Consider the following 13647-nt stretch of genomic DNA (forward strand, 5'->3'; position numbering starts at 1 on the left):
CACCGACCCCCGCGGCCGCCATGATGGATTACGAGCCGCTCCACAACGAGGCCAGGCCCCGCCCTCGGCCCCGCCCCCGGCGACGTCCGGAGACCGCCTCACGGGGACCGGAATGGCCCTGGCGTCGCTTTCCCGGGAAGCCTCCGCGCCCCCTGGCCCTGCTCTCACAGCCTGCGAGAACCCGGCTCGGCACGACCTTTTAAATGTGGCTTCTCTGAGCGCAAGGTGAGTGGTAAGGAAGCACCCGCCTCCACTGTACTGCCATTGGTCTCTGAGGATCCTGGTCAGGCTGCTCTCCTCCGTCCCATTGGCCGATGAGGGCAGATTGGCTAGAGCTCCCAGCCAACCGCTTTCGGCGCAGGCCGCGGGACACGCCGGGAGTTGTGGTCCCACGGCGTCCGCGCGGAACAGCACGCATCGAGACTTCTTGCCCCCTGCACCGACCCCTGCGCCCTGGCCCCGCCCCCATGGGCGCCGGTGGGCTCTCTCCGGCCTCTAGTCCGGCTGGCCGGCGTCTCCCTGCGCGAATAGTAAGACCAGGGAAGAGCCAAAGCAAGGGAAAAACTGCGGATTGGATTTTCCTCGAACCGGAGTTGGATTACTTCCTTAAGTCTCTGTGGACTTGCACTGATGTTTTTGGCTGAGCTGAGACTAAGGGCGCCGTAGGTGACATTGGAAAAAGTCAGGGCATTAGAGGCTAGGCAGGAGCAACCTGGGGGAAAGGGAGGCTCGCTCCTGGAAACCGAGGTATTTGGTGCCTTTCACTCTTCACCCTCCAAAAAGCACAAATGTTAGAACTAGCGAAGAAATATGCAGATGGAAAGCATCCGACATATTGCTAATAAAGTCAGTTTCTTGTTTCTTTGTGGTATCAGGAGGCTTACTCATCAAGTAAACAGCATTTGGCCAGAGGCTGTGCTAGACACAATCATAGATGTTTGCGCTGGAATGAACCTTTAAGATTAAACATTTCACCGATGAACACGTATTCACATAAAAACATTCTGTTAGCTGAGAAAATGCCCAGGTGGTTGGGTTTAGCACAGCTAAACCTACAGAGCTAACTAATGACCAAACCGACACCTCTCATTATCACTTCTCCAACTAAAAAGCACCATGGTCCCCTATTCTTCACTCTCCACGTCTGCCCAGAGCGGTGCACCTGACCGGGATATGCCCATTTCTAAGGGGATCCACTCTTCACCCAGCACTGTTTGCACTTTTCATAAACTGCATTATCTCATTTAATCCTCACTATAGCCCAATAAGGTATGTAATATTCCCCATTATACAGATGAGGAAACATTCAGATACATGACTTACTCAAGGTCACTTGGCTAATATGTGACAAAGTCACAATTTCAACCCAGATTGACCTTGCTCCAAAAACCATGGTTTTCCCTCTGTCCCATTGAGTATCAAATAACTGTTGACCTAATGGTAGATAACTGATTTTTCAGAAGTTGCTGCTGCTATCGGGGGAACCACAGCTGCATTACACATTGTACATTCAGCTATTATATTAAGTGTTTTATAAATAGTTCTGCTGGATTGAGATGGCACTTATTTGCGATATTGGCTTCAAGAGGAATTTGTCACTTGGAGATACTGAATATGAAGCATATGAAAATTTGTGCCCAGATTTAGAACTGGAATTTATAAATTCAGATGTTAATTGGTTTAGCTTTGTTCACTATCACAAAATAAGCTAGCTGACGATCTTAGTCCTGATCTGTAGTGTTTCTTCAAACTTCAATGCCCTTGTTCCCCTTTGATTATTACCCTGATTTTTCTTTTTGAAGATTTTACTTTCATGCTTTAATCATTTCTTCCACATCTTTTATTTATTTTTTTTTTTTGAGGCAGAGTCTCACTCTGTTGCCCTGGCTAGAGTGAGTGCCGTGGCGTCAGCCTAGCTCACAGCAACCTCAAACTCCTGGGCTCAAGCAATCCTTCTGCCTCAGCCTCCCGAGTAGCTGGGACTACAGGCATGCGCCACCATGCCCGGCTAATTTTTTTCTATATATTTTTAGTTGTCCGATTAATTTCTTTCTATTTTTTTAGTAGAGACAGGGTCTCGCTCTTGCTCAGGCTGGTTTCGAACTCCTGAGCTCAAACAATCTGCCCGCCTAGGCCTCCCAGAGTGCTAGGATTACAGGCGTGAGCCACTGCGCCCAGCCTCATTTCTTCCACATCTTCATTCATTCTCTAGTTTGGCTTAAAATTGGGCAATCAAATCAGAACTCTCCCTAATACACTTTTCTTTTTTTTTGCCCATGCAAGTTTATTGCATCTTCAAGACACCACAATGCAGACTCCTCTCCCAGAGAAGGACCCTCCCAGTTTCAGGGACGGGGAGCCACCATCCACTTGTCATTTTCGTAGGCAGCTGGATTCTTCCTCTTGGATTTCTCGAACTCCTCGGTCCCCCATGTGTAGACAAGATAAAACACCACGAATGGCGGCGCCACACGCAGGGCAGACGCCCGAATGCGGCGCAACACGTTGGGGATCCCCTTGGAGAAGTAGTGCGGGAAGGCGCACTGCTGGAAGGGGGACAAGCTGTATGTAGGTGATCACATGGCGCATCTACGTCAGGTTCCCAAACTCGTGGCCCATCGCGGCGGCGGCCCAGGGTCACCTCGCCCTCCACAGTCCCGTGAGCACCGGCCTCCGTCCAATACACATTTCTTGAACTAACAATTCATTTAACAAGCATTTATTGAGCACCTGTGCCAAGCACTGTTCTAGGTACAGAGATACAGCAGTGAAGAAAAAAAACTCATCCTTATTCTCATGGAGCATCCATGCAGGGACAGGCAATAACAAAATAAGCAACAATCCAAACAAAGATCAGTCTCAAGCCTGGAAATTAGATTTCTGGATCCATACCTTTCGAGATCAGTCCAACCCATCCTCTAAAGCTGCGGTCCCCAACCTTTCTGGCACCAGGGACTGGCTTCATGGAAGACAAATTTCCCATGGACTGGGGGTGGAGGGCGGCCGTGGTCCAGGGATGACCCAAGCGCACATTTATGGTGCAGTCACCTCTCTACCAATGACAATCTTCACTGCAGCCACTCCCCAGCCCCAACTCCACCCCAGATCATCAGGCACCACTCTCACAAGGAGCAGCCACCTAGATCCCTGCATGCAGTGTCAGCAGCAGGGTTCCTGCACCTGAGAATCTATCGCTCCGCTGATCTGACAGGAGGTGGAGCTCAGGTGGTGATGCCAGCAATGGGGGCAGCTGCAAACATACATGAAGCCTCCCGCGGGCAGCGGGAGTGGGAGGGTCGGCAACAAGCCGCATTGTGGTCCTCTCCAGTCTGGGGTTTGGGGACCACAGCTCTAAAGGACTGCTTTATGACAACTCTCTAAAGATATTCCTGATTCAAGCACTTAATCAAGTCACATTAATTCTTTGATTTCTTCACCTAGAGGTGCATGAGGTGTGCAAGTTACCATGAGGATCAAACTAGACTGTGGTTGGTGTCCCCAAAGCTTGAGACTGTGCTCCGCGGTAGTGACTGCGGACGTCAACTGCACAAGGCTTGTCGCTAATCTCTGCTTTCCATTTCCACCATTCTCTAGTTTTAGGTGAGCCCCATGCTGAGACTGTAAAATTTTTTCTAGAGATGCACTGTTTTTTTTAGTCCCTGTATAACACTGTAGAATGATACTTCTAAGGACTTAAAAATTAGAATCCAAAGCCCAGCAAATGCCTGAGTCTTAAATAAATACTGCCAAATATTGAATAAGTCCCTTTAAGCTCATATAGTTTCATTAAAAGTGATTCAGTTCCAGTCTAATTTTGTCCTAACTTTTATAAAGCAAAGCAATCCACCAAGTTGCTAAAGGGATTCAGTACCAGTGTAAAGATTTCAGCTTACTATTAACACATTTCTTAAAACATCTATTAGAATTACATTTAACAAGGGCGCCCTCTAGTGGGCCGCTGAAAGTAGACAACCAAAAGGTGCTTCCAGACCTTTAAATTATTTCCACTTGGTAGGTAATCACCATAAAGCAGATACTGATGAACAGCACAGGCTGGCAGCTTGGGAGAGAGCAATGAGGGTAAACAAGTTTACATACAGCCCTGGTTAAAACCAAACCTAGGACTCAGACTTCCATTCTTCCCTATTCTCTTCTCTCAAGAGGCAAACAGCCTGGAAAATTTTCTCAAAAGTGTAACAAGTGAACAAATCTACAGGTGCAACATAGCCTGTGGAATATTCAATTGTTTGCAAACTCCTCAAAACACGTGTTACAACTTGAGATAGAAAAATATCCTCAAAACAGGTGCTACAACTTGAGATAGAAAAAAAGATTAAAAAGTTGTCTACTGAGTAATTTTATAAAAAGAAACAGCATTTAATGAAAAAGAGTCAAGATGTATTTCAGAACTTCAAATGCGGTGTTCAGTTATTACTATTGAAACTGTCCTAGGTTTACATTTTACTGGGTGCCTCAAGTAGTTAGGACCACTGTCAGAGGCATTTATATCTCCTGAGCCCTCCTTCAACTGTACTCAGCTCCCAGAACCCAAGAACAGAAACTAATAACACGTTTATATATACCAAAATGAGTGCGCCACGTATGTGAAATAAAACAGCACTTGCATGTAGTGCCCTTAAAAAAGAATGTTTCCCAAAACCTAAATCAAGGCACCACTTTTAGACAGTCAATGCAATGCACAGGAATTCTAACATTCCTCAGTGAGAGCTTCAGTATCTTTTTATCTTTTAACCCTGAATTATTCAATAGTTAATGCATCACTACTTCAGTTATAGGAGGAAAACAGCTTTGCTTTTCCCATCTCCATTTTCTTTGTTTTTACTCGTTTATCAGAGCATCCAAAAGTACATGGACCCAGAACATTCATTCTATTATTGATAATTCAGCTTCTTACAAGTCACACTCCATGGCAGGACAGATAAAGGCAGCCAAAGATAAATAAAGAAATAAATAAAGGCAGCCTGGTGTGGACATACACCTATTGCTAAAAGGAATATGAAGTGAAAAACTGGATTCCAACCAAGCAAAAGGCTGCTTGGTTAACTTTATTCTTCCACTTGACTGCTGGGCTAACTTTACCAACTGTATTCTTCACTGTCATACTTGTGCTTTGAGTGAGGTGGGAATGGAGGCCAAAACAGACCATCTGCAGGCCAGGGATGCCGTACTTCCTACCAAGGCAATTTCATGGGGCACTGTGCCTTGTGAATGGTGGTGAGGGGAAGACAAAGTCTTCTCCATATTATTCCAGGATGGGGATCCATTTAGCTGGAACACCGTGCACTTTCAAAGACCTGAAACTACCCCCCTGTGCTGGCATCAGCCGGCAACCCCAGGGGCTGGGGGCACTGTTCACCTTCCACTCAGGCTTTATCTTAGGACAGGAGAAAGCAGGTCCGTGGGCTGGCAGCAGCCACACAGCTGTCTTCACTGAGCAAACATTGGATTCTTTACTCCAGTGAGGTATGCCCAGTCCTATCCAGGAGTATCTCCTTATCCTTCCTGTTCTAAAAGCCTCTGGCGTGTTTCCATCACAATTTCCTCCATTATTTCTGGCTTTAAGATGTCTTTGATCTGAAAAAGAAAGGAAAAAAGGGTTTGTTCAAAAAAGAAACCAACCATAAGCAGACCACCAAGCCAACCCAAATATAGAAACCAAGTGTCTTCACCAAAAGCCTTTTGTATTCCTTTCATGTATCAGAGGCTAAGTGCTGCAAAACACAATCTGCTAGACCCAGTTTAACAAATCAGCAAGATTCTCTGGGATACAGCTGATGAGAACAAAGATATCATTCTGCCATTCATCCAAAAGACAGCTGAAATTTGGGATGGGCAAGATGAAGCCCAGAGGATTACATCATAAACTTGTCCCACCTGACTCCTCCATCCCCCACCAAATCCTGCAATTGACACTAGACACTGACAATACTGCACGTATTTGGGGGAAAGATCTAGCAGACACTGATGAAGGCCGTCCTGTAGGCCAGTTCACACCGATGGGCATGGTAACGAAAGGACTTGGGCGACATGCCTGCTGTCTCTGAGCAAACCGCGGCTCACACATCAGTGAGGGAAGGGAAGCCCTGGGTCAAGTACCTGATGTGGAAGGGATGCTTCGTAGCAATACAGGATACTGGTATCATACAGCATCATCCTCTGGGTTACCAGCGAGATGATGCAGTTCCGAAGCCGGGATATCACCTCTCGATCAGCAAGGGAGACAGGCTAGGAGGGGGAGCAAAGGCGGAGGGAAGAGATATAAAAGCAGGACCAAAATAGGTGAATGGTCCCAGTAAATCACTGAAAAGAAATCATTTATGACTCAGATAATATCACTCGGGGACTCCAAATCAACCAAACAGCTAACTCCAAGGGAGATGAAAAAGGATGGTTGCTTCAGCGGCTCTGGGGCTATTACCTTGCAACTTCGTCTCTGCCAACAAAACTCAAACCAGTCACTGAGTTCATCGCTTTAGAAAAGAGAAGGCAATACAGTGTTCATGAGCACACCTTCACGGAAATTCAAACTAACTCATACTACAGCAATAACACAGTTAACAAACAATGAACTCCACCTGCCACAAAAACACAGCAGAGACCAAGTGCTGCTCCATCCCACCAACAGTGGCAACGGTGTTTACTCACCTCCAGGTTTGCAATGAAGCCCCCTGCATCCTCTTCTTTGTGTTCAGGCGTCGGGTAGATCCATATGAAGCCGTTGTTACCCAGAATCACCGAGGCGCCACATGGCAAGTCATGGAAGTGGGTCTTCTGCCGTTTCACCAGGGAGGGAGAAACCTGGACCAAAACACCCTGCCCTAGCTAAAGAAATACATAAATCAGGTCACTGTAAGATCATCAGTGAGATGAATGAAAAGTAGATTACAGAATATATATATATCCTGGTTATATTCAAATCAGTGTCCTTCCTATTAATAATTGCTGTCACCTGTGTGCACATGCATAGTATGCATTTTTGCAGAGCACACTTCTGGACTCATAGGCTGTTTATACATCCCAGTGAAATATGGCTTTCGGTACTCTTCTATCATGGACCTTGGTGAGTGCCCCTACATTCTAAGCTAGGGTTGGCTGTGAGAGATGCTGGAGCCAATGAGGACGTGAGGACGTGAGCTCGAGCCTCCCGTTGGTCAAGGACCACTGTCCTATTCCATCACCTTACTCATACCCAAACATCAAACTCCTATCCTGCCCATGAGATGGGTGCCACTGGGTAGGGTAGGTAAGGGGATGGGCCAGAGCTGGGTACAAACCCACAGTCCACCTCCTGCTGAGGGAGGGTCTGCAGCACTCAGGCCCGTGAAGGCCAGCAGCAGCACGACGTCCCTGTACTTCACGCACACGAACGTGGTGGCTGCAGCCACTCCATCAAGGGAAGAGGTTTTTGTTCCATTCAGAAAATGAAAAGGTTCACCCTGGTAAAGCTGAGAGACTAATGAATCCTAAATTGTTTTAGAAAGTGTGCCGTCCTCTAAAAAAACATAGCCTCTATAATGTAACCTGATACAAGCGAAGCAGTGAAATTATATTTAGAATCTTACAGGACAAAGCAATCTTTGCCAGCAGTAACATCCATTTAATTGAGTGGGTGTTCGTCTAAGGGCCTGTTTCATCAGGCCCCGGCCTCCCTCGGTTCCAGGGATGGCCTCTCAGCTATGGCCCCAGCACTGAGCTGCAGCGCCCCCTGAAGGGGACAGAGACAGCAGCACCTCAGAGCCCGGGGTCAGAGGGGCTCTCCCTCCAGAAGTCTCCTCAGGAGAAAAAGGATAAAAGTTGTCCTTTACAGCGCTACTGACCCATGACCATGTGAATCCCAACCTTCCTTCTGTTCAGTTCAGAGAACGCTCAGTTGGTGTGACGCCAGTCATTGTTAGCGCTCAACTACTGGGGTTCTTGAGGTCAGAATTCCAGAGAACTGGGGATTTAGAAATGGACTTGAGGTCTCAGTCAGCAAACAGCAACATCAACAGCCAACTTACTTTTCCGTATTTCAGGCTCCTTGTGTGCAGAGAGACAGCTCCGTCAGAGAACACTGCCTGGACCTCAGCCTGGCCAGGGTGGTGAAGGCACAAACAGCAGCCTGAGCCACCCACTCTCATGTCTCCTGTGTCCCCCAGCCCGTGTCCCCCAGCCCCTGACCCCACACCCCCATTTTTTCCTCCCATCTCCAACAGTCCAGCTCAACGACCTTAGACATCTAAACAGACTCAGAGGACACCACTGTGACCTCGCCTCCCCCCTTGGTTGTCATGAATATCTCAATATGAACAACACCTTTTCTACTCCCTAATATAAAAGTTAACATCATTAGGAAAACTTGAGTCTAACCTAAAGCACAGGCCACCGTAAGTTACAAGACCCAAAGAAATGACTTGGCAGCAGGTCTGAACAAGAGCTGGAGAGTCGATCTGAGTTAAGGACACAGAGAAAGGCTCTGCTGCAGCCGTGACACTTGATCTAAGACTCAGGTCCCTGCAAGGACTCCCCTGTCAGGCCCATTTCCCAGCCCACTGAAAAGCATCAAAGGCTAGAATGCGAAGTGCAGGATACACTGATAAGGTCCCCTTCCTGTAAGAAGCCTCTCATTGCAAGCTCATCTTCTGCAGATCTTCTCCTCTGAAATACACAAAGATGACCACATTACTTAAGCCAGAGCCTCAGAAAGATCTCTCTCCATTGCTTCTTTCCCTTTCACTTCCTTTTGAGGTCTTTGAAGCCAACCACAATATTCAAGCACTCAGAACCATGGGAAGAGTCGGCAGATCACCACTCTCCATCTGGGGGAGACTTTCCACAGCTCCCTCTCTCCGTCCTTTTTCCCTCCCTCCTCTGAGTAACTTTCAAACTCTCCCAATCTCCGCCAGCCAACTTTTCCACACTCACCTTCCATGACAGCCGTGTGTCCCAGCAGGACCAGACTACCCCCTGCTCAGCCATGTCTCTGCTCACACACTTCCCTGCATCTCAAACTCCCTGAATTCGTCATTTGAATCCTCTCCATCCTTCCAGGATCAACCCCAATGCCAGTCTTTCCTATGAGCTTCTCTGAAATTAATCACTCCTTTTGTACAACCACACGCTTGTTTATTCTCCTACCAGCAGGTTTTGGATCCGTTATCTCATATCCCCTGCGAGGGAACTCAGTCGTGCTTGGCATTCTCCACAGAACCAGCACAGTGAGCCTCTCTGTAAATATATGCTGGCTGAAGATAAAGGTGAACCATGGTATTTTACAGAAGGCTGTGGCTTAGTTACTGCGGTTGTCTGGAATAACCAGATGTCTTTCAAGTCATGAAAAACTGATATAAAAAAAAATGTTCAAGGAACATCTTCACTGTGCAAAGCTGATACATCCAGAAAAGGAAAATTTTTAGCACCAAGCATCTAAGAGTTTCTCTGCCCAACTCTCTTTTGGGATGCCATCCCGTGGATGTTTCTGATCTTACCGTATGACAATTGCTGCCTATTTGGGGACACCTGGGCCAGGTGAAAAGTCTACGTATACGTCCCGACAGCACACTTCACAGCAAACGAATAGGAGTAAAAGGGGCAACGTTAGCATAAAGCAAAGTTCTCTCATAGAGCAAAGGATAGGTCCCCTTAGCCAACTGGCCCTAATCCAGGGCCCAGCTGGAGCCCTTACCAGCTCTCCTCCAGGGAGGTTCATGGACGAGAGAAGCAAGACTGAATCCAGCCTGGAGTTGGTCTCCACCTTCCACCTCTTTTGTTGAACCTACAAACCAAAGAATTTCCACACCTGGACACATGCTTCGGGGGCAAGAGCTCACATCATAAGTGACCGGTAATCTCAAATGTAACAAGCCAAATGTTTACATCAGAGGTCACGCAATAGCCAAGTGCAATGAATGCCTTTTTCATGTAACTACATATAGAATGACTATCCCATTCATTAAATCACCAGCTTGCCTTTACTTTGTAAACACCCATCAGATACCAACTTTACCTCTGTGATTCTCCCCACTACAATGTCTCCCACTTCACCATTATATCTGAAAGATAAAACAAAAGGTCATCCATCAGTGAACAGACTTTCTTACAAGACCAAGCACATCTGAGATTTCAGTTAAACAGGATAAGGGCCTTGATTAGGCACCACCTTTAGCAAATTCATGTAACTATACTGTTTGGACTTATTTTTAGAAATTGTTAACTTCAAACATTCCTCTGTGTATAAAGTCTCCATTAACTATCCTTAAACAAATCATTATTCCAAGTAGTTCGTTTTGCCCCAAATCCCCATTTTGTTCGATTACGTGACAATGAGAAGCATGGAGTATTTTCCTATAGAACATGGATGAGTTCTGCACCAGCCAAAAGAGAAAGGACATTCTGAGATGGGACACCACCCAGACCCGTCTACTTGCTATCTGTCTCCCCACCCACTGCCTGCCCGTCTCAACCCTCTCTGCGAGTTCCTCATCCCCGATTCTAGTGACGAAGCATTTGATGCTGAGGCTCAGTACTTGGACCTCTTCGCTTTTCCACCCACACTCACCTCTTGGTGAGCTCATCCAATCTAATGGCTTTAAAACACCACTGATGACTGCATCACTCCCTTGAATTCCAGGTTCAACTGCTAGCTACCCAACATCACCACTTAGATGACTAATAAGCATTTTCAAATGTAACAAGCCCAAAATTAAGCTTTCCAGCAACCCCCACCCTTCCTCCATAGCATATTGAGATAGGGGACAACCCATCCCCTCAGTAAATGGTGACTCCATTCCCCCTTGGAGCTACCCTTGATCTCTCTCTCTTTCTCTCTCTCATGCTCCAGGACAAGTCCAGCAGCAAATCCTGCTGGCTCTACCCTTAAAATATATGCAGGAAATAAAAGGCATCTAATTGGAAAGGAAGAAGTAAAACTATCTCAGGTGACAGGGTCCTGTATATAGAAAAACACAAAGAATACAAAATCCAACATCCTTTCATGAGGAAAACATTCAGAAAACAAAATCTATGCAGATTCTAATCACTCCTCCCCACTTTCACTGCTGTCACCTTAACCCAAGCTACCATGACTTCAGATGATGAATATGGTCCCACAGCAGCCAGAGTGATTTTATTAAAACCTAAGTCAGGGCCAGGCGCAGTGGCTCACGCCTGTAATCCTAGCACTCTGGGAGTCCGAGGTGGGTGGATCGCTCAAGGTCAGGAGTTCGAGACCAGCCTGAGCAAGAGCAAGACCCCGTCTCTACTAAAAAATAGAAAGAAATGATCTGGACAACTAAAAATATATATGTATAGAAAAAATTAGCCGGGCATGGTGGCGCATGCCTGTAGTCCCAGCTACTTGGGAGGCTGAGGCAGGAGGATTGCTTGAGCCCAGGAGTTTGAGGTTGCTGTGAGCTAGGCTGACGCCACGGCACTCACTCTAGCCTGGGCAACAAAGCAAGACTCTGTCTCAAAAAAAAAAAAAAAAAAAAACCTAAGTCAGATCATGTCCCTCCTCTGCTCCACCCCTTCCAGTGGCTTCCCAGATTACACAAAGTGGAATCCAAAATGCTTATCATAGCTACAAGGCAGGCCAACCATCCGCCCACCTCAGCTCTCTGCCTGTATCTGCTCGCTCTTTCCCCCTCACACATTCTGTTCCAACCCCGCTGGCTTCCTTTCTGGGACTAACCTTTATTGAACACTTCTAGGTATCAGGCCCTGTACTAAGTGCTCTACATGCACCATCTCACTGAATTCTAATGAAAATCCTATGAGGCAGGCCGTGCTATTATTCTCACTTGCAGAGGAGGTAACCAAGGCTTGGAGAGGTCAAGTAACATGGGGAAACCTTTGAAGCCCACACTGATCTATACTACTCTTTCTATAGTCATGTTCAAAATCACAGACCTACAGCGTGATCAGGCAGGCAGGGGTGGGGGTGGGGGTGGGAGGTAAAAGGAGGCAGAAAAGACCTCGTTGTACAGCATGGAGGCTGCAAGAAAGAGAATACACACCTTTGTTCTCACCTTGTTTTCAAAGCTTTCACACAGATCAACTTGTTTACTCTCTCCACAGAGCCAGCCACGGATGCAATGAGTTTCTCTTCCCCCATATATGTCCCATGGCCTCTGTTGCAAGATGAAGATACAAAGACAGGATACCAGTGTAACACTTGAGATGACCTCTCCTGTCAAGAACAATGAGTTCCTCAAACCTAACAGGCTCCTCCTGCCATAAATCCTGGCTTTTGTGCTGGCTGCTCTCTCTGCCTGGAACATTCCTTCTCCAGAGAGCTGCATGGATATCTCTCTCATGTTACTCAAGTCTGCTCAGACGTCACATTCTCCAGTGGGCCTACCTAGACTACCCTACTTCAAAACAGTATCCCTCCCCACTGCCAACACTTCCACCATATTCCCAACCACATTCCACTTAACCTGCTCCACTTTCTTTCCCATTGCATTTATTGCCTAACGTTTGGTATAACTTATCTGTTGCATTTATTGTTTATTATCTGTCTCTCCCTGTTAGAACTCCACCAGGACAGAGATTTTCACTTTGTTCACTGTTATACCTCAACTGCACAGAATATATATTGAAAGCATGAATGAATCTTAAGATTTCCTAGGATCCAATAATCTTTAAGGAGATTAAAGGGTAATGCTGTAAATGCTGTAACCCGTATATGTAGTACATGTGTACCAAAAAAAAAAAGAAAAAAAAGTCTGAAATACCACTAGCATTTATCCATGATGGTGATATAATGGAGGATTCTGCTTCTTTTCTTATACTATTATTTCATTTAATCCTCAATATCCTATCAAATATTATCATCACTGTCTTTCAGATGAGGAAACTGACCTTAGAGAGGTAATACAGCTAATAAGATGTGATGGTGGCAGAACTGGAACCCCGAATGTCTGACTCAAGAGCCTGCCCTCTAAACTACAACACACCGTACTGCCCTTAGATTTAAAGTTTGTATAATTCGGTGCATGTAGCACAATATATGTTTGCCCTAAGCCCAATCACTTACTGCTTCCAAAACCGAGCCCCTAGCTGGGAGATGACGCTGAGGGAGAATCGGGAAGCCAAGTCAGGGACACCCACTGCCCCCTTAGCTGAAAACGGGAGAGACCCCTACTCCTAACCCTCCCGTTTTCCAGGTTTTCAACAAAGAAGGTGCAAAGATCTGGGCTTCAGGCAGAGGACCCAAAAGTCATGGCCACCAGAGGTCAAGAGAGGAGGGCTTTAGGGGGTTGAGACAAACGCAGACGGGGACGCAAGATGCAGGGAGTAAAAAGCACGATGCTCAGAAACGAGGCGATTGGGATGCTCAAGGGATGAGACCTGGGTCCCGCGGGGAGTTAAAAGCAAGGAGCCAAAGTTCGGGTTTCGGGCCAGCAGACCACGTGCAGAGAGACCTGCAGCCGCTCTCTGCGGCCCTGTGGCCCCCCAAGTCCCCACGTACCGCATGAAACCAGTGTCCGTAGTGATCGTGTCCCCCGGCACCACCAGGTGTTTCTTAGACTCGCGGCCCAGGGTCTCGCTAAGACGCTTTCGAGCAACTGGAAGCCTCATCTCCATCGCCATCTTGCCGCCAATGGCTTGCGCAGGCGCAGCTAGGCAGGGAGCCGCAATATCCGG

At 46.9% G+C, this 13647-nt stretch overlaps 1 protein-coding gene and 1 pseudogene across 1 annotated transcript; both read right to left on the minus strand.

Moving 5' to 3' along the window:
- Nucleotides 1–2345: 2345 nt before the first annotated feature.
- On the minus strand, nucleotides 2346–2619 carry LOC105806514 (annotated as a pseudogene).
- Nucleotides 2620–2740: 121 nt separating this feature from the next.
- EXOSC2 (exosome component 2) lies at nucleotides 2741–13618 on the minus strand. The gene is made up of 9 exons (XM_012639799.1): nucleotides 13472–13618; nucleotides 12027–12128; nucleotides 10007–10052; nucleotides 9686–9775; nucleotides 8593–8658; nucleotides 8022–8090; nucleotides 6667–6843; nucleotides 6118–6246; nucleotides 2741–5595 (listed from the first exon to the last, which is right to left on the minus strand). Exons 1-9 carry the CDS (start codon nucleotides 13591–13593, stop codon nucleotides 5515–5517), a joined length of 882 nt encoding a protein of 293 aa, XP_012495253.1. The 5' UTR covers nucleotides 13594–13618; the 3' UTR covers nucleotides 2741–5514.
- Between the last annotated feature and the right edge of the window lie 29 nt (nucleotides 13619–13647).

This window comes from Propithecus coquereli, unplaced genomic scaffold (genome assembly GCF_000956105.1).
Source record: "Propithecus coquereli isolate 6110/MARCELLA unplaced genomic scaffold, Pcoq_1.0 Scaffold142, whole genome shotgun sequence".
Taxonomy (NCBI): Eukaryota; Metazoa; Chordata; class Mammalia; order Primates; family Indriidae; genus Propithecus; species Propithecus coquereli.

Coding starts and splice junctions, on each gene's coding strand:
- EXOSC2 (XM_012639799.1), bottom strand. CDS start 13,593: ATGGCGATGGAGATGAGGCTTCCAGTTGCTCGAAAGCGTCTTAGCGAG. Junction 9,776..10,006: donor TAGTGGGGAGAATCACAGAG/GTAAAGTTGGTA, acceptor TTTGGTTTGTAG/GTTCAACAAAAGAGGTGGAA. Junction 8,091..8,592: donor AGGAAGGGGACCTTATCAGT/GTATCCTGCACT, acceptor CACCCTGGCCAG/GCTGAGGTCCAGGCAGTGTT.